Raw genomic sequence first — 25,525 nt, 5'->3', positions numbered from 1 at the left:
TAATTTTTGCTCTTTAGCGAAATTTGAGAACGTGTGGAATATTGTGAGATATTGAATATCTTTTTTTTTTTTTCTTCATCGCAAAATTAGGCCCCATTCCTGAGTAATAATTCTCCCCGCGCAATATTTTGACCTTCAAGAATAGTTTGCAATTGATTGGCAATGAAAATTTACTTCACACATAATGTACGAGAGAAGTTTCATTTTTGTTTAAAGAAAGGAGAGAAGAAAAATACTTAAACCTCAAAAACCGTAGACTTTGAGAAGTCCAGAAAGTTTTTGGTCTTTTGATTTACAAACCCTGATAATTCACAATCAGTCTCAATTGTTGTTACAGAACTTCCAGAGACAAGTTTTACAAGAAGTATATCAAACCCGGAAGCGGTAATGCGGCGTCGACGTCAACAAAAATTGGAAAGAAAGCTGCAGCAATTCAGGAGCAAAGATGGTGGTCCAGACACAGGCGGTACCTTGAAGATCTATGGCGAAGCATTGTGCAAAGACGTACCATACAAGACGCTTTTGCTCAGCGTCAGAGATTCGGCCGCTCACGTTGTCCGGGAAATGTTAGCAAAATACGGACTCGACCGGGCTGATCCACAGCAATATTGTTTGATCCAGGTAACACTTCGATCCATTATGTAGATTCCTGCAAATTTTCAAACAGATATAAGACGATTTCAAATAGGATCAGAATTGTCAAAAGAGAGAAAGAAAGCGAGTGAGAAACTTTTTTTAAGATTTATCTTTCCGCCGAATAGCAAGTGTTAATGTTATTTTTTGTAAAATGAGCAGAAATCTACTAAATTCATGTCGGTAAGAACCGGCAGTCGAACGAGGGTTGTTAAGGCGGATTTCTTCCGCGACTCGTTCCAGTTTTCTGCATCACCGACCAAACACTTGCCTGCAGGAAACTTGGAGCACATACTTGTATTTTCAGATGGTACTAACTCGCTAGATTGTAGAAAACTGGGGTTCTATTCCATTCATTTTTCGGCTCTTTCGCGAGATCGAAGACGAAGAGTTTTTATTCAAATTCGATTGTGAAATTTAATTCTCATTTCAGTTGTATTTAGTTTAGTTGTATTTCACGAAGTTTTATGATTTTAAATTTCTTCCTCTACTTTGATCGTTCGATCCAGTTCCAGGTACAAAAAAAAATTGTTATTTCTTCGAACAGTTCCGATAATTTTGTATTTATACCTTGTTTAAATTTTTTTTTTAAATGTAGCAAACCGAATGATTAGATTCAATCTTGCAATAACCAGAAAATGTAGCATCGACTAGCATAATTACACTGAATAGTTACTTGTGCCACATGTCCTTGCAATTCCAACAATATTGTGATTTTATTAAAATTATCCAACAACTATAAAAAATGTAATATTTCTCAGTGTGCTGTCTAAAAAGTGAGGAAACTATTGATCGTAGAAGAAAAATTGTCTCATTTCAGCTCGCTTAAATTGTTTTATTATTGAATTACCATAGGATTGGAATTTCTAATTAAAATTGATTCGAGCCGTCCTGTGACCGACGACAGACTTGTAGGGCACAGGATAATGAAGCAAGCAAGGATTGTATGAGAATAGTAAAAATCTGAACGAGAAAGAAGATCGTATATAATAAAGTATTAATCGAAAAGTTCTTCTTATCCTGTAAATTGTTGCAGGTAAACGGAGAGAATACAAACACGAATCCGAACCAGGAATACATACTCGACGAGGACGAGTGTCCCTTGGCTATACTAATGAATCATCCCTCGACGCGGGGTAAGTTTTGTTCCGTCTCTTTACTCTTTCGCCCCCCCTTTTCTTCCCTCGAAACTCTTGACATTTGAACCCGTCACGCTGCAGGAACTTCAAAGGATACATCTCTGTTTAAATATTTATCCGAAGAGAATTGTCTGCATATACGAGTACAGTTGGATATTCAACATCTCCTCGTTTATTATACAACGTCACTAAACTGTATTATACACTGAAATTTGGAGGGAAAAATTTCGCATCTGTATTATAATATTTCGCCATAAACTTTGCTAGCTTTGAAACTGCGGCATCGTTGCTTTGACGCGTCTTTATCGCAATTCGAGGTGCGAAATTCTCCCCAGCATTTTGCTTATATAACCATGCTCATAAATATAAATACGTGGCGTGAATTTCCGAACGTAAAATAAAACAACAGGGATTTATCTCCACCGGCTTAATATCGCCAGGATCTGTACGTAATTTTTTAAGGCCTCGTTCGCAGCAAGGCAGCACGGTTCTGGTTATAAACAAATATAACGTACAGCCTCTGAGAAATCATTCGATACTATTGGTGAAGAAAATTACGGTAACAGAAATTCAGTTACTCGGATAGGTCGGAGTTTAACCAAACTCGCTTGATTATTTTTGCGTAGATTTTTTCTACAAAAAGGTTCAATTTACTTTCGACTTTATTCACACACTGTGTCTTTATCATGAGAAATTTATAACAATGGAATCGAAAATGATTCTATTTACGAAAGAGAGGGAGAGAGAGAAAAAAACATAATTTAAACTAGCTAGAAACCTATAGAAAGACAGAATCGCACGCCTAGAGTTGAAGAGTACATCAGCCAGATGCCTAGGCGTGGGTGTAGCCACCCGCCATAACTCGATGTAGAGCCACTTCTCATTTCGCACATACCTACACACGAGCCTTGTCGAGTCCGAGACCTTGACGTAAAGTGGAGGAGTAGCTCTTATCAAGTTTCCCCTTGTGTGGTAATAGAATTTATCCATCTATTTCCTGGGCTAACCTAGTGCACACATATACTCACGTATGCCATGTATATACGTATAAACATCTATCATGTCGTTCCTGGAAGTCCTAAAAGTCCTGGAAACATCATCGAGTTTGTCACTGCTTGAAAAACATTTGCATAAAATATCCTCAGAATTTTACTTGATGCGTTAGAAAAAATTATGCAGACAGCTATTTGCAAATTCAAATATAATTTTTTTTTTTTGTAAATATTTCAAGACTTCGCTAAATGATTTATACTTCAGTTTTCTTACGCAAATAGCTACGTTATCACGAGTATTTGTTGTGTAATATTTCTTGCTATATCAGGTGACGATATAGATTATCCTGGGAAGGAATGTAGAGAATTGTTTTTACATGAAAATAAAATTTCTTGAATTTTTACAAACATTCAAAATCCTTCTAATCTTTCAAATTCAAGGAGATAAGTTATCCGAAGAATATGTATTTCTGACAAAACTTTTTACGATTTTCAGTAGTCCTGAAAGAAGCGTTAAAGGGACACTTTGCATGTACTTAGAACTATGTAATCTACCGTCACGCTGTATGATATAAAATGCCAGCAGCTTTTCCAGCGGCATGTACTTTTCGCTTACCCGGTATGGCGGAGATTTCATGAGCGGAGATTTTCGGTAATGGGGCTCCGTTCGTCCCTCGGAAATCCCACAACAGGCTTTCGGGTTTAGGATGAAAGCTCTTTCTCTTCCTACGCGAATACCGATCGATGCACCCTTACCTGACCTTTAGTAAATGGCATTAGATTCGACGTGGGATGAAGAAATTCGGAAGTCAAGAGCATCGGAGGGTCTGCCCAGCACACACAAAATGATCCCTGCAATTACGTAGCTAACTTACACGTCCGAGGGTATAAAGAACTTTTCTGTGAAAATGAAAGACCGAAAATAAAAGAGAGAAAATCGAGAGATTTCTTTTGCATTATTTTTAGAAATTCTTACACAAAGTTGTAATAAATTGATGGAGAAAAAAAAAAACAAAAAAAAAAAAGAAAACTAGATTATAGGTATGTTTGTCACGGGTACAAAATTACTTCTACGTTGTAACAGAATTTCTGCAACATTGCGTATTATTTAGATTTTATGCCTCGGTCACGTCTGCGAATTTCCAAATAACAAAACTCTGCCGCTGACCGATTCGATGAATACAATAAACTCAAAATTTTTTCGATACTCGTAACTTTCCAAATTGCGTAATCCCAATACCCTCAGGGAACGCGTCGCACGTATTTTTCAAAGCCGTGAATCTCTCTCAGAATTTTGCAAAAGGTTCTGTTATGACGTTAAATTTTTATTATTATGTATACTTTTATAACTCCGAACTGCAATATGGGGCTCGATTATTTGATAAAACAAAATAAAATAAACAATAAGATAGAATAAACATTGACGAAACGAACGTTGCCTTTGAACTCTCGCAATCTAGGGCAATCGGATGCATCGTATATACATAATGTACCACGTGCATCCTTGAAGCTGCATCAGAAAACCTTTTTGTGCAGTTGGCGCGTTAAAAATTTCAGGTGAAAAGCTTTATCGCCCGTTGGAAAACGGCGGAAAAGACCGTAAGATTTTTGAAAATTCAATCAGCTAACCCAATCCCGTTTATACGCGAGTTCGCGACGCTTGTGCGATGCTAGATCGATGCAAGCTTCCCTTCCCCTTTCCCTTTCCCTTTCCTTTTACCTTTCTCTATCTCTGTTCATCTCCCTCCTTTTCACACGTCGCCAAGGTCGCTTTGGTGGTTTTAGCATTGTTTTAATGGCATAAATTCGGCACCAGGCTCCTCCTCATCTACCGGTTTCAGAATTCGCGGGCTCTTGGCGTGAAATGCAAATTTTCAACCTTCGAAACAAAATTCAGATGAGTGAATTTAAATTCTATTAACGGAATAGCTGTTTCGCAGGATTCAGCTGGCTCGCTGGCTTTGATACGTTTTTTCACAGATTTTATATTGCACAACATATGGGGCATTCTAAGTGAAATCGAGAAGTCATTTGCCTCAAGTCCTTAGATCCTTGCATAACTTTTTTTTCGCATTGATTCTACTTCAAAAGAAGCCTAATTTTTTTTTTTTTTTTTGCCAGAATTTTCTCACTACTCCTTCTGGATTTTTGCGATTTCTTCCACAGATTCTGGGTAAAAAATAAGTAATATCTATCATAATTGGAAACTGGGCTACGGCTGCCTCATATTTTTTTAACATTCTTTTTTTAGTTTCCAAAATAAAAAAATCAAATCCTAATAGGCTTTACAGAAGCGGAAAAGAATAGAAAAATAAAACGTGCCTGGGAAAATTTTGACATTTTGCACATTTTTCAAAATGAATTAGAAAAATCTGTTTCGTTTGATCTCGATTTTTTTATTGAAAAAAAAAAAAGATTGTTCTCATTTATTTTAAAAAATATACAAAGTATCAAAATTTTCCAAGACATCTTTTATTTTTATTTTTTTTCTGATTCTGTAACAACTATTAGGATTTGATTTTTTCATTTCTTTTTTTCATTTTGGAGACTAAAAAAATATGTAAAAAAAAATATGAGGCAGCCCACTTTCTAATTATGATACCTATCACTTATTTTTTACCCAGAATCTGTGGAAAAAATTGCAGAATTTTAAAAATGTTTTTTTTTTTAGTTATCCTTTTTTTACACAAAAACGATCGTCGCGCCATTTGAAGAAGTGGCGAGTAAATTCTTCAAAAAAATTAGGCTTTTTTTGAAGTGGAATATCAACGCGAAAAAAAAGTTATCCAAGGATCTGAGGACATGAGGCAAATAACTCCTCGTTTCCACTTGGAATGCCCCATATATATGTATGTACGTATATAAACCTATATACATCTGTCCCTCCTCGTTTTCTCTTCAGCTTTTCCATTCTCTTTAACTCTTCACGAAATTAAAAACTACGGGTTTTTATTCGTGTAAATCATCTCGTTTTCGAGCATTTAAAATTGCAAATATTATACAACAATGTCGTCGGTGGAAAACATTCAAACTTTTTTCTATCGAGAAAATTTTATATCAAGAATTAATTACGATTCCACTTTTATTGTTGGTGTTACGTGCCCGTGCCATGCCGGTCCTTTTCGCACTCACAACTAATTCTTCGTCCCTCTTATCTAGAAGCCTCTTCATTTCATCAGACTAAACAATCCCTCGCGCATTCTGTGGATACTCATCCTATCTCCTCTCATTCCCAGAACCCTGATCAAGCACTTTATGTTCTGCATTCACTCATGCTTCGTTCTGCTCATCCCACGTCACATCATCTTTACCTTTCGACCTACGACTACGGCTCGCTTCTCATCTACCTTTGAAACTATTCGCTTCGTTTTCACCATTCAAACCAATCAATAAACATCAAACTTATATTATAATAATGTCACGCATTTGTTCAACCTTACACCCACAGTGGCTCTCTATTTATTTCCGCTAAGGAATAATTGATGACCCTTAAGTCGTTACACTCGTTACTATAACGGCACACACAGAAGTTACGAAGTAACGAACATCGCAATGTCGTTTTTTTTCCATTAATGGCTTTGTTCTCTCTATCTCTCTCTCTCTCTCTCTTTTCTCGTTATGTCGATATAACATATAGCAGCTTCTAGCCTCCATTATTTCCGGAGGACTTGAAAAAATTACAAAAAGTACTTCAAAACATGAATAAAAGATCCTCCATGTTCAAAAAAATTCTGACTATTCCTTCCTTGTGAAAAAAATTTGCAAAAAACATCAAAATTTCGGTCTTCTAAACTGGTTTCCCCCCTTAAGGAAACGAAAAAAATTACTTACGAGAAAATAAACTGGTTTATAAGCGCAGATGATTTTCGGGGGGGGGGGGGGGGGGGGGGGGCTGTTATCGTAAAGTCGGAGCAGCACTTTAGGAAACGCGGCGTCGTCGCCTTTCAGGCGAGAGAATTTTATTTCCTCTAAAATCATAAACATCCCTGTCGCAGAGTGCCGATGGAGGTTCGGGTGTATGCAAAAGAGCTACAAGGTAGGCTTACACACGAAACGACGAGGTTTATTTGTTTGTTTGTTTGTTTTTCTTTCGTTTTTAATTTTATTTTCTTCTTTTCAGTTCGATTTTTCGACTCTGTATTTATTTTGTCAAGTTATGGAATAGTTTTTGGCGCGTACCGCTGATTCTCAGATAAAAAATTTTGCTTCAGTTACAGATATAATGTATAATTATATACTATATATCGGATCAAGAAATTTATTCACGGTGGTAATTATGATGCGACCTCAAAGTTTTGATTTTTGCCGGTTGAACGACGATGATCTTCTTGCCTACGTGGCATTAGAGTTATGTCACAGTTCGTTATATTTGCATAGCGGAGCACACCCTGCAGGGCTTTTTCATGGGTATGTAACTATGTACACACACGTGTATATACATATATACATATATATACATATGTACAGATATCTGTCTCTAACGTAACTGAACGCCTGGTGATGCAACATCGCGCACGTAACTCTTCTTGCATAATTCCTATACAGTTTATTTATACGTGTCCTTTGTATTAGACGTATTATATGTAAACCCATGTAAAACTAATTTGCGTACGTATGAGGCATCATTCGCTCCTGCGGTGATCAGCTTTTGATTGGTCTAGTCCCGAACTGGCCCGAATTCCCTTCGATGATTCTCTTTCCAAATTCTCAGCATAAAGCAACTGGTCTGTGTATTTGAGCTGCTTTGATTTGTTTTTTAAACAGTATTTTTGTGGGAGATCTCGACAGAAATGACGAGGTGTTGATTATGGTTTATTGTTAGTATCTTCTCGTCTTACGTGAATCGAACGTGAGAATTGAAAGAAAATTTCTTCACTTACAGAACGTGATAAACTCTGAATAAAAATGTCAAAAACTTTTGAAACTTCATGGTCATGGTTTTTTTTTTTTTTTTTGCCACAACAATCAGCATTTCTTCAATTATATATAATATATGATGGTTTGATGGTTTGATTACACGAAATATTTCAATACCTCGTATATTATACTATTATAATAATTTCTTCCAATTTTTGGAAGTTTTATTAAATTTATACAATTGTTCTATACAATGGTGTACCTATAATGATGTAATTTCCTCAGGACCATACCTAACTGTTTACATAACTATAACTTTTTCCATAAAATATACTCACGAAATTAGTAAAAACTCTCTGAAATTTGATGAAATTATTCGTCTACTTGTTTGAAGTAACGAGCGATTTAATTTATTTAAATTAAGTACATATGCACGACTAACGAGGCGCAAAATTCACGTAAGGCACTTAACAATTATAATTTCTTCCGAGCTGCGTTTCGCGATGTGTGCGGAAACGCAGGTCTAATTCTAATTCTAATTCTAAGCCTCGTTGAAATTATAGAGTGTAGACTACAGTTGCGTGTACAGGGCAGTTGGTGATTAGAATGTAGATTGTAGAGCGTGGATTTTCGAGTCACGTGTTTGTGTTTCTGTCGCGTTTGTCTAGGGTAGCCCATATCTAGGCACGCGGACTTAATCCAATCGCAACCCCTTGTAAACTGTAATTCAATTTGCCTGCCATTCGGATCTCTACGTGAATCGGTTTCGATTTTTTTTTTCTCTTCCCTTTTGCTTATTGCAACGGTGCACATCCAAATACGCAGGAAAATGGTAGGCGCGAGGTTATTTAGAGAGGTAAGAATTTCCTATTTTTTTATTTGTTTACTTTTTTTTTTTCTCTCCAGCATTTCTTACTGAAAGGGGAGAGTCGAGTCTCTCGGTTTGAACCTGACTAATGAAACAGAGGACTTTCGACATGAAAGCCACTCGAAGCTTAACTCGCGGGAGATATTTGCATCAAAGGGTTACTGACTAGCCACCTTTTCCTGCGGATTCAATGGCCGCGCCTAATAAAAGAATCACGGCGTTTACAAATATATATATATATATTAGGGTGGCGCAAAAAAACCGACTATTTTTTTTTCTGTTTCTCGTGTGACAAACGTTAGTTTTTGATGTTTTAAGAGCCCACTCCAAAGGACAGTTCTAAAAAAAAATTTCAGTAAATTTTGTTTTCTCGTTACGGTATAATTTTATAGACCAAAAAAAAAAAAAGTTTCCGAAAGCTTCAGTTCAAAATTTGAATTCTGAAAGGTCAGTCATAATTTTTTTTCAATATTTTTGTGCATTTCTTTAGATCTTTTCGAGCGACCTTTTAATATTCATATTAAAATTTCATAAATTATTTTTTTTAATTTAGTAAGAAAGAATCGATAACAATACACCCCGACATGAATTAAAAATCAAACAAAATACTGAAAATATAATTTTTTTAATTTAATTTTTTGACGATTTTTGACATTTTAAAAAATTTGGAGCGACCTCTTAAATTTTTTTTTTGAGCTGTCCTTTGGAGTGGGCTCTTAAAACATCAAAAATTAACATTTTGTCACACGAGACTCAAAAAAAAAAAAAAAATAGTCTGTTTTTTGCGCTACCCTATTACGTATATACATATACGTACCTATATATCGACGCCAGATGAGGCGGGGAGTGAGAAAGAGGGGTGAAATATTAAACGGGTTCGAACGAACAACAGCGGGTGAAAATTCGGCACGTTGGCAGAAGGATTATTCTTACTTTAAGACCCTTCGTTCGGGTTACGCGGAACAAACTACCCTTTCACCTTTCACCTTTCACCTTTTACCTGCCGCCGCGAAATTGAATTCATTTTTCTTTCTTTCGCTCCGCGAATCCTGCCGCACAAATAGCCGCTTACGTGTGGCGAGAAGAGAACTGTGATAAGGACGAACAGGATGGAGACTAAGCCGAGGATAATCCTGCGCTGATAAATAATGCTTTTTCGGAAAATGGATGAACGAGTTGCTGCTGTTGCAGGGGAAAAGCGGGAAAATTAATTATGTTGAATATTCATTCATTCGTAGAGTCGGCTTCGTTCGAAAGTTCGTGTTATATTTTACGTTTACGTGTCAATCATTATCAGACTGACTGGCACTCTGCTCTGATGGAATCGCGGCGTTATTATTATCAACCAGATGGCTAATGCACCGTCTGCGTTTCAACTCGCCGTTAAAACTGTCGGATTCATTATGCGGTTTGAAAGGTATAGAGAATTGTTTTTGAAATATTCTAAGGGTTTTACATTTGAATTAGATTTTAATTTAATGAGATTGGTTGGTTGGCGGCTGAGAATTGATATTTTTAATTCATTTTTTTTTTTTTTGGGAGATAGTAGTACATTGAGTTTACATTAAATTATTACATTTGTAAGGCATTGAAATACCTTCAAACATACAAAAGTATAAAATACTGGAATTATGAACGAAAGCTTCGATATCGTTACTTCGTTTCGAATCGTTTAAAAATTACTTGAATTCTAGTTTTATTTGATTTTACTCTGTGATGGCTCTTTTTACTCGAAATACTATTTTCTACCAAGTCGTTTGAGCACTTTTTTTTAAATCTCGTCGACGTCGTTAAATACCTAATTTTACAACATCCATCAATATGGATCATAATAAACAAATGGCGATATTGAATTAACTACCGAAAAAAAAGAAAATCTGTTTTGGTAAATTTATGAAAAATAGTCTTCTGAATAAGATGAGCCATCGTAGAAAGGAAATTGAAAGAATCTATTAGATTTTTATCAAATTCGAAGCTATTTTAAATACAACATCTATGTACGAGTGTTTATAATTCATATATTTTCTATTTTCGAATTTTCAAAGACGCATTGTTGAGGTACGAATATAATAATTTTCTAAGCACGGATACGTCGTAATGAAATTAATGAAAAGTATCGATTCTTGGCCAACCAACCTCCTCAATCTGGTATATAATTAACATCGACGTGAATTTAGCGAGATCGTGTGCAGTTATATTTTAGAGGGACTGCAAATCTCTCCCGAATTTTTTGAAATTTTTTCTCGCCACTAAAGTTTCCATTTGAAACTTTATCAAGTATTTTAAACAACTTAGAAAAAAAAAAAGAAAAAAAACAATTCTTCAAAATTATTAAAAAAACACGAGTAAGAAAAAGATTCTGTTTGCCACAGATATTATTAACAGTGATTTTTTTACATCCAAAGCACGTTGCTAAAACCTTTCTTTTTCACCAACTCGACGCTCAGCGTCCTTCTGCAGGCGAGGCGAGCCCAGATTGTAATTATGCGGCGTAACTACGTCTGCATCCGGCCAGAGTTTGCAATAAAGATAACGGAAGTGACGCTTAGCAAAGGCGGACTTCCCGCTCTACACTTCTGAAAATAGCCCAGGGGCTTCTTACCTTGGACGATGTGTTCTCCACCCACCCACCAATCTTCACCAAGTTGTGAAAGGATGACGTTGAAACATCCTCTGGTGTGTTTTAGACTCGGTTACACGTCTTTGTCAAGTCATGTCGAGTTCGTTGTACAGTTTCCTAATTAACACGAGATCTTATATGTATACTTATAATAATAGCAAACTTTACGGAGTTATGGTAGCAATGGCTTCTTATATATACAACAACGGGCAGTTGCAAAGTAAGTTTTGAAGATCTGAAAAACGAACGAATTCTTGACTAGGATCTTGACGAATCTAGTTCAAAACTGTGTATATAAATCGACTGTTTTTTTTCATTTCATTTCTTTTCCAAGTATTACTGAAAATATTGTCCCAAATGACGAAAAAAGAATGACGTCCAAATTTTAACTATTAATATTTATATTTAGAGGTGCTCATCGCGATTTTCTATTTTCCATAAGAATAACCCGGTTAAAATGGTTTTTGATCTTTCTGACTTTTGTTCTGAGTTGTCATTTTTTCATAAATCTACTCTTTCAAAAGTTATTTGCGGTTCTCTGTTGATTTTTGACCTCAAATTAGTTTTGGAAAAGTAGATTTATGAAAAAATTAGAATAGATCTTTTTTGTAGAGCGTTGAATTCTCGACAAAATATGTGTGTGAATTTTTTTTACGACGCATTGTTGGGTAGTTATAAAAATCAGAAAGATCAAAAATCATTTTTCCCGTGTTATTCTTATGAAAAATAGAAAATCGCGATCAGGCACCTCTAAATATTAATAATAACAGCTGAAAATTAATTGGCATTATTTTTTTGTCATTTGGAACAACGTTTTCAGTATAACTTAAAAATAATATCATTTTGTGGGTATATTATATTCGAAAATTTGCAAGGTTCTTCATTTTAAAAGCTAATTTTGCCAGTTTTGCTACCATGTTGCGTTTTTCTACCAATACAAAAAAATCACTCGGTTTTCATTTTTCTCATACTATTATAATTGCCACGTGATGAACGTGACGCTGCGACTCATTATTTCCTCCGCATTTGCCAGCAGCAACAGCAGCAGGAAAAGCAGAAGCCAACACACGCGGTGTTCCTACGGTAGGTTTGTTATGATGTACGGTGTAAATTGTTTTGACTCGCTAGCTGCTTTGGATTAACGCTACGCCAGAACGAAACTCTAATCTAATCTGAGCTTGGTTTAGACGCTAACCAGAACAGTTTGGAATAACTGCCTTTGGTCCGGCACATATTATGATGATGGCTTTTCTCGGTATGTGTCCAAGAATCCGTGACGCGTTGAGAGCCATCGAGTTGATGCGATAACATTTAATATTTATCTCTGAAGAGTATTTTTTGGTATTTATTCGCCATTTCTGTATTAAGTATTCGTTTAAAAACCGGTCGATTTCTCTTATAATTCGTCCGTGATTGGAGGAAATGTACCTCAAATCGTTGTGTGGCCGGTTCAATCTGAAGATGAGGTGATTGATTGAATGATTAGACACACTACAAGTATAATTAGTTGTAGTAGTTGATACTTGACAATGTTTTTACAACGAATTTCAGAGTCGCGCTTAACTTTACCAAGTTATTTATATCTGTTTGAATAATTTTTTTACTCGAATATTATTTGTGGTTAAAATGAAAGACAAGTAGAATTGACGGTTCGAAGAATTACGATATACTGACTGTTGGTAGGTGTTTCGAAGATGCTTTGGAATAAAGGTGGAGGGGTGTAGAAGTTTGGTCATTTCTATTGATTGTTGGATTTCGAGAATTGGTGGATTTTTGGGATTGGTAAAAAAAAACGCGTATTAGAAACGCGTTATGGGAGTGGATTATTGGTACGAACGGTATGTGGGTAAGAACAATTGAAGAAGGAATGTTGGAAAGTCCCATAAACGGGGTTGTAAGAATGATGCCTGGGGAAGTTGTGTTTTATGATCGCACATTTGGTTGCCAAATGTGTCAGTCAAAAGTAGAGAAAAAAGATTCTCCCTTTACGGATGGTTTGTCCTATGGGTATCCGGCCGATGTGTCGGTCACTATCTACGGCATGCATTGTTTTCGGTGCCTTGTTATTAAAAACCACATCGCACTTGAGAATCTATCGGTACTGACTATCGAATAGTAATAACGTTGCAAAAAAGGATTAAATTGATCTAAATCGCGTGACATAACACGCAACACAGCCGGATATATTGTTCATCTATAACATTCTCATGAAACAGAGATCAAAAAAGAATAATAAAATTGCTTGAAGTATGATGAAAGTTTTTTTTATTCAAAGAGTTAGATGTAAGAAAATATTATACGAATCATTTTCTTATCCTGTTTTGATTCACACCGAGGTTGAAAAAATGTTCGCGATCTAAGTACTTGAAGCGCGTTTTTCATCTGTGCATAATAATTTATGGAGACAATTATACTGGAGCATTCTCGTCGTTATTGAACCGGGATTTTACCTCGCACCATCCTGATGCGTGAAATATTAATGCATCAGGCAAACAAGCCTCGCAAAAAGATTTTCTAAAAGTGATTCCCCGAGCTCGAAGGCAGCTGGGGGTGTAAAAAAAAAGTCTTTGTAATTTCCTCCTTGTTAACTTTCAATCTCAACTCTTCAAGGGTGCAGACTCGCACTTTCCACACGGAAGACACTGCATTCGAAAACCTTGCGTTTACTCAGTAATGTGCTTTTTCAAAGGCTCGGGGCTCAGCCGGCGAGTGCTTGTCATTCAGTTTTTATACTTGAATAGCCGGAAAGATGATGATGGCGACTGCGTTTACTCTTCCGGCGTGGCGGCGGGAAATACTCGTTGAATACTTAAAATCTCCGTTCCTCTTTCCCGGTTCCCCGTTCCCCAAGCTCCGCTGATCAGACTTTGAATTTTGCATGCTTTCACTTCGATCAGAGAAATTACACCCTGGCAAAGCTGTAATCGTACCTTGTTATGCGAAGGTCCGATCAATTTTTCATTCTTTCACCCTTGTTATTTATTGCGTCTTTGATCACTGAACTGCTGTGCGAATCGTTGAACATGAAATATCCAAGAAATCCTCTTACGAAATCCAAAAGTCAAACTGTTCCTTGTTTTTACACGTCGATCCTACCAATTTGAAAACTTATCCAATTTGCAAGCTTATTATTATACTAATATTTTATACATTATGAACTTTAAACAGTGTTTTCGAATCGAAAATATCAGTTCCTCGTTGTCATTTTAAATCCGTGTGAATATCTCGAAACATTCTTCTCAAATCATAAAGATTATGATTATAGTGCAAGTCACGTCGCGAAATCATGTTTGTTCCGTGTATGATATGGCATATACATACACACAATATGTATATACATATATATATTATATACCATATAGTGCAGTTTGTGAGGTAGAACGTGTCTACGTCTCTGTACGATAGTAATCGGAAATCAATACGATTTGTTGGCTTTCCCTGCAGACAGTTCAATTCCGAGCAGTTATATAGGAACGGAATTTTCCCCGATTCGTAGAAAAGTTTACTCCGTGTAAAACGATCGGAGCAATTTGATTGGATTTTTATTTATGATCATATTATGATACGTATTCCGTGATATTCTTTTTACCAGTTATTACAAGTATCCTCGACTATTGCAAGCACTCTTTATCTATACCGGATTCTCTCCGACATGATGTTCAACTTTGTAAATTTGCATCTTGAATAAGTATAACTGAGCTAGAAATTATTCTCATGTTTTCTCTAGCCTCTCTGTATAATCCGGAATTATACACGACACAACTTACGTCATTATTCAATGAACCAAGTGACGTTGATGAATTTTTTCTATCATCACACAGCGTTGCCGTCCAGGTGTAATGATTCCGGATCACGGAGCTACGAGAATAAACATTTAAGGCTAAATAATCGTAGATCAGATTATCAAGTACCGCATACTTCCCAACTTTCGTTAAAATTCTCGATACAATCTCTCGTCCATTCATTCGTTCCTCGCTTAAAGCGGAAAAGCTACTAATATTTCGCAGTGACGGCGGCGCGAAACGATCAAGAACATGGTGCAAAAAAATTTTCATTTCCCGCAGGTCATCAGATCCTTGCATAGCTTTTTTCGTATTGACTCCACAAAAAAGCCTGATTTTTTTTTTGAAGAAGAAGAAGAAGAAGAAGAAGAATTTTTTCGCTACACCTTCAGGTGGCGCGAAGATTGTTTTTGTGTAAAAAAGGAATAACAGAAAAAGCACCATTTAACAGAAACTAGAAAAAAAATATCGTACTTTCTAATCATGATTATCTTACTTATTTACGATGCGGAATCTGTGTAACAAATTGCAGAATTTGAAAAATGGTGTTTTTTTTTATATATTTTAAGGTTTATATAATATATATATTAGGGTGGCGCAAAAAAACCGACTATTTTTTTTTTTTTTAGTCTCGTGTGACAAAATGTTAGTTTTTCATGTTCAAAGAGCCCAATCCAAAGGACAGTTCAAAAAAAAATTTGTAAGAGGTGACTCCACATTTTTTAAAACGTCAGAAATCGTCAAAAATCGATTTTTTTTTAAATTTTTTCTCGTTACGGTATAATTTTATAGACAAAAAAAAAATAAGTTTCCGAAAGTTTCAGTTTAAAATTTGAATTTTGAAAGGTCGCTCATAATTTTTTTTACAATTCTTTGGTGCATTTCTTTAGATCTTTTCGAGCGACCTTTTAATATTCATATTAAAATTTCATAAATTATTTTTCTTCAATTTAGTAAGAAAGAATCGATAACAATACACCCCGATATGAATTAAAGATCAAACAAAATACTGAAAATATAATTTTTTTAATTTAATTTTTTGACGATTTTTGACATTTAAAAAAATTTGGAGCGACCTCCTAAAATTTTTTTTTTGAGCTGTCCTTTGGAGTGGGCTCTTAGAACATCAAAAACTACCATTATGTCACACGAGATGCAAAAAAAAATAGTCAGTTTTTTTGTGCCACCCTAATATATCCCCTTATCGATGGGGGAAAAAAATTACAGTCTTGCATGATGTAACGCAGACCCGATAAACTGCGGGATTATGACTTACAGGCATGTACCTATTGCATATTACAAATGCAAAAATCACACACCTGTTATCGAACTGTGCAGACTAGAGCAGTTGGGTTACAGGATTAGAATATCGATACTGACCACGCAAAGACGAGACGACCGCGTCTAGTTACTGACCTCACGTCTGCAGTTTTTTCCACTCATGTCAGATGAAAACCGAGCGTTGACCTCGTGCTTTTTATGACTAGTAGATACCTGACGCTTTTATCCCAAGATTGACAAGTCGTTCGGCTACCGTTTTCGATTGATTGCAGCGAGTCCCCTCTTGGTTGCGAAATTCGGAGGCGATGGTGTTAAACGTGGGTGTAGGTTAGGGTGTCCGTTATCCCCCAAGTTGGTTTTTTTTTGCTGCCGCCTCTTCAGGTTTTAGTTTTCGCCCTAAAAAAAATATCATACCAAAAAAAGGGTCTTAATTTTCATTTTAAACATGTTACATTTCTCATTTAAGTAATATGGGATTTTTGTACTTTTTGGAATTAATTTTTTGTCTTTGGAAAAAATAGCAGTACAGCAATGATCGATAGATATTCTTGTAGGAAATTGAACACTCTTCAAAAAAGGTCTCTTATAATTTTTCGATTGATCTACGTCTTCAAAAGTTATTCGAGGTTAAAGTAGCATTCATGGTAAATTTCATAGTTTTTCAAGTTTTACCATAATTTTCCTTTAATAACCATTAAATTTATAATGTAATGTTCGAGAAATAATCCGAAAAATCTAAGCAATTTAAATATCGTAAACAATATCTTGCATTTAATATTAAAACAAGATTTATTTATTTTTTTCTGAATTTTTTCACAACTTTTATTGCCAAGCAACCTTTGGTAGAAAGCGGAAAAATGAATTTTCAATTTATTTCTCCGCTTTCTAGCAAAGGTTGCTTGACAAAAAAGATGTAAAAAAAAATATATAAATCTTGTTTCAATATTAATTGCAAGGTATTGTTTACGATATTTAAACTGCTAAGCTTTTCCCTGATTATTTCTAGATCAATGCACTATAAATTTAATGATTATATAAAAGAAAATTATAACAAAACTTGAAAAACTATGAAATTTACCATGAACGCTACTTTAACCTCGAATAACTTTTAAAGGAGTAGATCAATCTCAAAATTATTGCAGACTTCTTTTGTAGAGCGTTCAATTTCCTACAAGAATCTGTATCGATCATTGCTGTACTGCTATTTATTCCAAAGGTAAAAAACTAATTCCAAAAAGTACAAAAATCCCATATTATTTAATCGAGAAATGTAACATGATTATGAAACGGTTTAAAATGAAAATTAAGAGCTTTTTTTGGTATGATATTTTTTTTAGGGCAAAAACTAAAACTTGAGGGGGTGGCAGTAAAAAAAAAAACCAACTTGGGAAATAACGGACACCCTAGTGTAGGTACATGTATACCTAGAATGGTCGGATCCAACCGCATCGATATTGGCCGGGTTTGAGAGCCTTACCACTTTTTTTTTGCTTCACGAATGACGTGACGAATACATCTAAGGTGCCCGAATATTTTGCATAATCAAGATCGGCGATCGCCGATCGCGCCAAGTTGATTTTACCGTGAACAGATAACTTCTAAACTTCCGACAAAAATACGATCACATATTGCTCCCCTCTCACGATGAAATTCGACATTTGACATATTTCGTACGTTCATAGATTCTACGAGCTTTCAATTAAGCCCTATATCAATGCGATCGATGGACGGAGAGTCGAAATATACCATTTCTAATATTTCAAACATCGCCGGAATCGTCAGTTCGCGTTATTCACCTTCAGTCGTTCTTTTTCAGACCACTTTACGTTTTCAGTGAATATACCGTGTGTACACGAGGAAAGTGCGCACCTTATGCGCGTGCGTCAAGTCGTTCGAATTTTATTCGCCGACAGTAATGCATGCGTGTAATGTCGGTAAAAAAAATTACCGGCAGGCGTGAAAGGTCGGTAACAAATATCGCCAAAATGAGATTTCGGTGTTCTTGGTAATCGAAAACCAGATCAGCTGCTATTTCATAATTTCACCATCAAATCTCATGGGACTGGGCTCAAAATATGTGTTTCATCACCGCCGAGTGGCATCATACTCGAGAGCTCGATCCATTGAGTGCAACTGTTAAAATTTGGTCAATTTCTGTGGGTGGTAACCAATCTGTAAAATTTTTTTCTAAATTTTGGAAAATTAAAAAAACGCTCCACTTTTTGCCAAAACAAGGCATTAACTGCCCAAGTTTCACTCTGATCGCTTGAGCGGTATAGGAGTTTTGGTTCCTCGCGATTTCGAGGTGTACAACGCCTCTTTATAAGCACCTTCTGAGGTAGCACTATTGGAAATTACTGGAATTTATACTGTACTTTAACAATGAAAATCACTTGAAAATCAGCAATATGCCGAACATCTTTCAACCTTTAGGAACCACTTGAAAATTACTGGAATTCAAACCAAATCTTTCCTAATATTGGAAATAATCAGAAAATCACTTGTGAATTCTTGATCTTTTCAGAGCGGGTGGCCCCTTCGACTATCATCTTCGAATCTGTCCACAGATTTCATCGTACAACTTTATTGTGCATTAAAAGCAATTTTATAAAATCGCTTTAAGGATATCTGAAATCTTTACACATTCAGAATTTGAAGTCGAGTCTTTCGGCAAAATTATTGTGATAACAATTTCAAAGCAAAACTTGACGCGTGTTGATTGTCACGTATTTTAAATGCTGGTTACTTCGAAGTAAAAGATCACAAATGCAAGATAATTCTTACAAGTTTACTCTTGATGTTGCGTAGCCTTCAACGATCAAGTTTTGCGCTATATGACGTTTGCGAAACAAAATTTTTTTTTTTCATAGCCCCTGATTCAGAAACATGATTTATCTAGGATTCTGATCGATAAACTTTTATCAAAAACTCAATTCGGTGTTGATATCAAGATTCCATGATAAACATTTGAAGAATTACGGAAACTTGGGAAACTTGAAACACTGTAAATAAGCTCAATCGATCGAAAATTCAAGTTGTATTAAGCGAAATACGTCGCACCTTGCTTGCTTCAAGACGGTGCACTAATTTTTTTTTCGCAGGATTTCTTCGCAACCGTGGTATAAAATTTAAAAAACTGTACTTGTTCACCAGGGGTGGAAAGGTACATCACACATATCAAGGCCACCTTGCTTCGGCTTTATCCTACTTTTCTATGGGGTTATAAAACCGGGTATAAAGCTGGTATACATATGCTTGAAATATCATCGATTTACCATCTGAAAACATGCTGCATTTATCGTCGGAGATTGAAGAAACCATTTATCGATGCATGATCGATATTACGTATATATAACAAGTTTCTTCAGTTTCTGAATCCGCATGCCGATCGGAGCTAACAAAATTCAGATCATGTGACAACGTGCTTGAAACTGAAAAACCGATTTGTATTTGGACTGAGTACGGAGGAATTGGCAAGATAAGTCGAATAATTAAATATGAAAATGTCAAAATTTTGACATTTTTTCTTTCAAACAACATTCAAATTTCGAAACAAAAATTCTTCGAACTTGTCCTCACCGGGGTTTAAATTTCACCGAATTTCTGCGGCCTCGACATAATTTTGAAACTTTTCACGCTTACGAGATGAGATTTGCGAAGCGAACAGACAATTTAACCCTTTATTATTACGGAAAATAAGGGTTTCTACGGATCGTAAAAATATTCGTTAAATTCCAAGGAGTCCCTCGCTTTTCGTACATCACCGCGGTTAGGTACGTGTAACGTAGCGAAACGGTGTTCCGGAGCTTTTTCCTGTTACGTGAATTTTCATTCGCAGTCTGTATCTGTATAATATTTACGAGCTTGGGCCAAGTTCGACATTTTCATCCTTGGCAGAGCTGATGTCACATTATTTAGATTAGCAAGTCCTCGTCGGGGGACGGGAAGAAGCTCGAGGATGATCCTCTCGGACTGAATATGTAAGACATGCGTAAATACTCGTATACGAAGAATTTATCAGGCCTTGTGAAACCCTTGCAGCCATTTTCAATGTATGTATAAAGAATTCTTAAAAGTTGTTTTCACTTTTTACTATGTATTCTTTCCGACCCATTAGCTACATGTCTTGTAAAATTTTCTAGTAATATAATCCTCCGGAATTTCAAATTCACCAAAATCAGTTCAATATAAATTCGCATTCTTGTTTATTCATTCAGTTTTTCACGGAGAAGGCATCTTTCTTAATTCAGTCTTATTCGAAATTGTAACGATTACAAAAATCACATCACTTCGAAAAAAAAGGATCCAAGTAGATGAAATCGTGTTATTTAAAAATAATTCTACCGTCAATTTTACGTAGATACTTTGATTATTATCGCCAGTAATACGTTTTAATCAAATGCAATATTAAACTGGAACAACTCTGGGAAGAAGAAAAAGAAAAAAAGTACACTCGAATCTTACTGAACCAAGATTAAATTAGATGTACTACGAAAAGAAATAGAAGATTTTTCTGGTTCCTCGATTTCGTGGTTTTCTTACATTTTCCGTGACTCTTGAATGTCGTGATGGAAAAAATGTGATTTCTACAAGAATAGTCCGAGGTTTCTTGCCGATTGTACATGTATATATATAGGAATACTACGCATAATGTTGACGTCCAATTTATTCAGAGATTCGTAGGAAATTGGATTGACTTTTTTACCCTTTATACCTTCTGGGTTCTTCCCTCTCGCCAGCTGGTTGATACGATGGCCTCAACGGGGTTGTCTATCCGCAAACGAAAAACGAATGGAAGAGATAACAAGCTCTGGCTCTCGGAAATAAAAAAGAGTGCAAACAACTTATTTCTTTGAAACTTTCGTATACATATATCTGCTGCTGATTCTGCTGCTGCTGCTCCGCGAAAGGTTTTACGTGGGTTTTGAAGAAGAATTTTTGCTAATTCGGGGGAGAAAATATGTAATGCGATTCGTGAATGTCGATGCAGAAAACTTCTTTCACACCCACAATTCAAGGAGAAGAAACATGCTTGTTCATCGTTTCGAAACTTTTAATAAATACAGATTTCGAAGTTATGCTAAAAGAGCTTGTTCAACAACACAAAACGAACTTTGAAAAACTGAGGAAAAACTCTGGCTTCGTTGCGTTCTAATCGTTTACTGAAAACCTGAATGTCTCAATGCCGCGTGTTAAAAAGAAATCTTTCATTCGGATAACGTTTCAGGCTTTCATGTATTCAGTTTCAATTGAGGCTAAACAGACACGTCTACATTTTTTTTTTTTTTTACTTGGGCAATTACTTTCTTGTTAGGAGAAACTCAATTTTATATGCGGTTTTATTACCTTAGCTAGAAAAAAATTATTATTCATCGACTTGTCAGTAGCAGGAGATTCTACTCCAAAATCAACTCAAAATAATATGAAAAACTATTCATAATTTTACTGAAAATGTTTTATCGATTGCTGATCATTTGATGATGTGGTGAAATGCTTAAATTGATCTCGACTGGAAATAATCGGCTTTCTTCAGAGTTCCATACAATTGACTTAAGGAGGCTGGTTGACCAAAAAACGATACTTTTTAGTAATTTTATTACGAGATAGTCGTAGTTGATTCAATATTCATCATGTTATTATTATATTCATATGAGCTACGAAAGTTCACTTAAAATTGCTTTAGAATTGTTGAACATCTACTAGATTTATTCGATTTCACTTTACGATGACTCATTTCATTGCGAGGACTATTCTCTACGAATTCGATTAAAGGTTTTTTTTTTTTTTTTGCTTTGTTATTATGTTGGCATCGTGAAATATCCAACATTACGCGATTGCACCGATGCCGGTTATAATCAACAAATATCAATATTGAAATAATCATTGAAAAAACCGAGAAAATCTGGTTCAGTATCTTAACCCTTAACGGCCACACGGGGTGATTAGTTACCCCAGTCTTAAAAAAAGTGGAATTAGAGGTCCTTAACCTTTCAAATAAATAGAACAAACGGCATCTGTCGGTGACAGACATGTGTGAGATGTGACTTCACTACATAATAAGCCAAAGAAATGCATGGTAGCGTTGTGAGCGTTCGTTTTCTCGGCCTGGGGTCACTAGTTACCCCAGTGTGGCCATAACCGCAGTTCAGTAAAAATATATTTTTTTATTTTAATCGACTTATTGCAGTGTCAATCCATAAAATAAAGGTAAGTTTTTGATTTTTTAGTGACAAAAGTTTTTTTTTCATCTTAGTTGTTATAAAATCCAGTCTATTGATGTGAAATATGAATTGTTTACTGAAGAAATCTTGAGTACGTTCATTGGATGAAAACACGTGGGCTCTAGGTTATGAAAATATGACATATATATACTTAAAAAAAAATAAAAAATCGCGTATCGGATGTTCGGCTTGTAGTAGACCGGTTTGCAAGGAACATCGGTTCTCTTTTTGTATGGAGTGTTCTGGTCAATAAATATGACTCATATGTTGTATTTTTTTTTTTCATTTATCATAAAGATAACATTTTTTCACGTTCCTGATCATAAATATGTATTTTGAATCTAATAAAATGCAAAAGAAGTCAATTTCATGATTTGTAATTTTTTTCATTTTTCCTTGTAGTAATTTTGCAAAATAAATATACTTTTTGAATAATTGGTGAATACTGTTATTTTTTCGTGATAGTGGTATATATTGTGCGGACCACCCTGAAGTTCTAGTCTTTAATATTGCGAAATGGCGGAGTAGTGAATTTTTTTGCAAAAAAAGCCATTTTTCCAGAATTTTGACTTATATGACCAGTTTTTAGAACGCCATCTATAAATTAACAAAGTTAAACCATTAGAAATATTGAAGAACTCGTCAACGAACATGAAACAATTAGTTAGAAGTCTTAAAACATTTACACATCCTGTCCGACCGCGTTTTTCAGCGTGGGGTAATGAGTTACACCATGTGGCCGTTATGTGGCCTGGATGAGGTGTGGCCGTTGAGGGTTAATAAGCCATCCTAGAGTGAAATTAAACGAATCTATTAATTTTGACAATTTGAAACCACTCATCGATATGGTCCAATACTTTGCACTACCAAAAAGATCTTATAGGTTAACAATATTGCAGTGATAAACAAAGAAAATAACGAATTCACCGTGAAATTAAAAAAAAAAAAAAAAAATCTCGCGCAACATCGAGATTTTAAATTACATACGAAAAACGTGGGCGAATATGTGAAACGTATATTAAACACGACCTTCAAGGAAAGGCGAAGAAGAAAGAAGGGGTTTGCAGGTCACATGTGGAACTTGGTGCTTTTGCGTACTTGGAAAATTGACGACGAGAAAGGAGTGGAGAAGGAGGACCAGGAGGAGGATGAGGAATCGGAGGAAGTGGAGGAAGCGGCGGAGAAAGGGAGAAGAACCGGGAAAAGTGGGGGGGTGGTGCTGGTCGGACCCCCGCGACGCAGTTCAGTCGTCTCTTGGCCGCGGGGTTGCGTAGGTGCACGTCGCTGACTTGCGCCTGTCTTCATTGCGTTCCCTCGAAGGGTTTCCCTGACCCTCCTCGTCAGATTCGGCAGGATGTAAAAATGCCAAGAACGGATTTCGACCTTTGTTTAAATTTTTTTTATTTTTCCACGGCGGACGCGTCCGGAAAATTAATACGAAAGTTTAAATAACTCTCTCGCCGTATTTCATCTGCATAACTTGAACTGGACTCTAAGATTGCAAGAGAAATCATGACAAGTCGGCAGATTTTTTTTTCCAGATAGTTTCAAGTGTTCGTGTATCTGAATTAGGACTGTTTTGTTGTTGTTGTTGTTTTTTTTTTCTTCTTCTTTTTGAAACATTATTTCATTATTTTCTTTGACATGGGAATGTTGGCGAATTAATGACACGCATGTTGGTTACAAGAAGTATAATGAAATAATAGTAACACGAGTTCGTTTCATTGGGCGTCTTGGTTATGTCGATGTGGAAATATCGACACAGAAGTCTGACGGTGACGTGTCAAAAATTGTTTGATTGAAAAAGAAAGAGAATGGAAAAAACAAACCGCTTATAACTCCGCGCAGTGAGACGGAATAGCGTTCAAACACAGGAGGGTGGAAAGCGATAAGAAGAAATTTATTTTTTACACTCTACTTGTACCAAAGATGATGCAAATTTGATTTGCAGAAAGGAATTGAGGAATGAAATGTTACGTGGCAACCGTCGCGGCGTCTCGCTTAATTCTTATTTTATAATACTAATTCTTCACCCTCGTGAACCGTGACGTTTAATCCGCGAATTGTAAAACGTTGTCTAAAATTTATACCGGCATAATTTCTTACGCTGTTTAAACGTATGTATATTGTGTATATATATATACATATACACCTGTGATGAAATATACATATTAATCAAGAGCGTGCGTGTCAATCGTCGAATCTAAATTTCACCGCACGCTTTATAATGTATAACCTGCGCGATTTCATCTCAGTGTCAGAGGTATTATTTCAGTCGAATCAATTTGCGAGTAACGTGTTTGGGACCAAAGATATGTTTTATTGTACGGTTGAATGAAAAGTATATATATATAAACACTGAAACTAAAATTCGTCACGCGATAATTATACAGACAACATATCACTGCAAGTAACAGCTGCAAAAGATTTTTACTCTGCGTTTAAAATATCTTCTGTTGTTATTACAAACGCTTTAAACAAACCAAAAAACAAATAAAGTCTACAAATCTACAAACGAAAGAAGAGAATGCCGAAAAGAACTGACCAACGATTGTACCGATCGAATAAACTCTACCTACAACAAAGAAATTGTGATGAAAATAATTTGATCGAAATATATAAATATATATCATGTGATTATATTACACTTATACCGTCTCTGGATATAAACTCAGGGTGAAATTTGATGGAACGATTCGCTAATCGTCAAGGCAGACACTTTAATTGGTTCCGGCCGTTTGATAAAGGAGATCCTAATACTTTTTTACATCACGCCACTGGGGGTCAAATCTAATATATTAATTACTACTAGAACGAAAAGACGACGAGACGTCTACAGATTTGATCTACCATTAATCCCTTCAGAACTTGAGACCGGGGACTTGAGATTAGCTTGATCCTCTTCTTAATTGCATTATACTTCTTGTTCAATATCACACACCAGCTACAACAATACTCCTATTGGGGATGAAGTAGCTCGGTTGTGAAAATTTCAAAAACCCTACTCGGAGTGTCAAGAACGAGGAATTTAAAAAACTCGAATAAAAACGAGGGATAATAGCAGTACGAGCACGTAATAGCGAATTGATTACACGTCGTTCGTTATCCGGAACGATGTAAATTGTCAATATC

The 25,525-nt window shown here is 35.8% G+C and overlaps 1 protein-coding gene across 9 annotated transcripts in view; it reads left to right on the top strand.

Moving 5' to 3' along the window:
- LOC124416081 (afadin) overlaps positions 1-25,525 on the top strand; it is a 90,183-nt gene that overhangs the window by 27,235 nt on the left and 37,423 nt on the right. For all 9 annotated transcript variants that reach the window (XM_046896933.1, XM_046896934.1, XM_046896931.1 and 6 more), the window contains exons 5-6: positions 338-621; positions 1,670-1,769. In XM_046896933.1, the coding sequence (XP_046752889.1) occupies positions 338-621; positions 1,670-1,769 (384 nt within the window). The remainder of the gene's footprint in view (positions 1-337; positions 622-1,669; positions 1,770-25,525) is intronic.

Source organism: Diprion similis, chromosome 2 (genome assembly GCF_021155765.1).
Source record: "Diprion similis isolate iyDipSimi1 chromosome 2, iyDipSimi1.1, whole genome shotgun sequence".
In the NCBI taxonomy this organism is placed as follows: Eukaryota; Metazoa; Arthropoda; class Insecta; order Hymenoptera; family Diprionidae; genus Diprion; species Diprion similis.
This window is presented reverse-complemented; position numbering and strand designations above follow the sequence as displayed.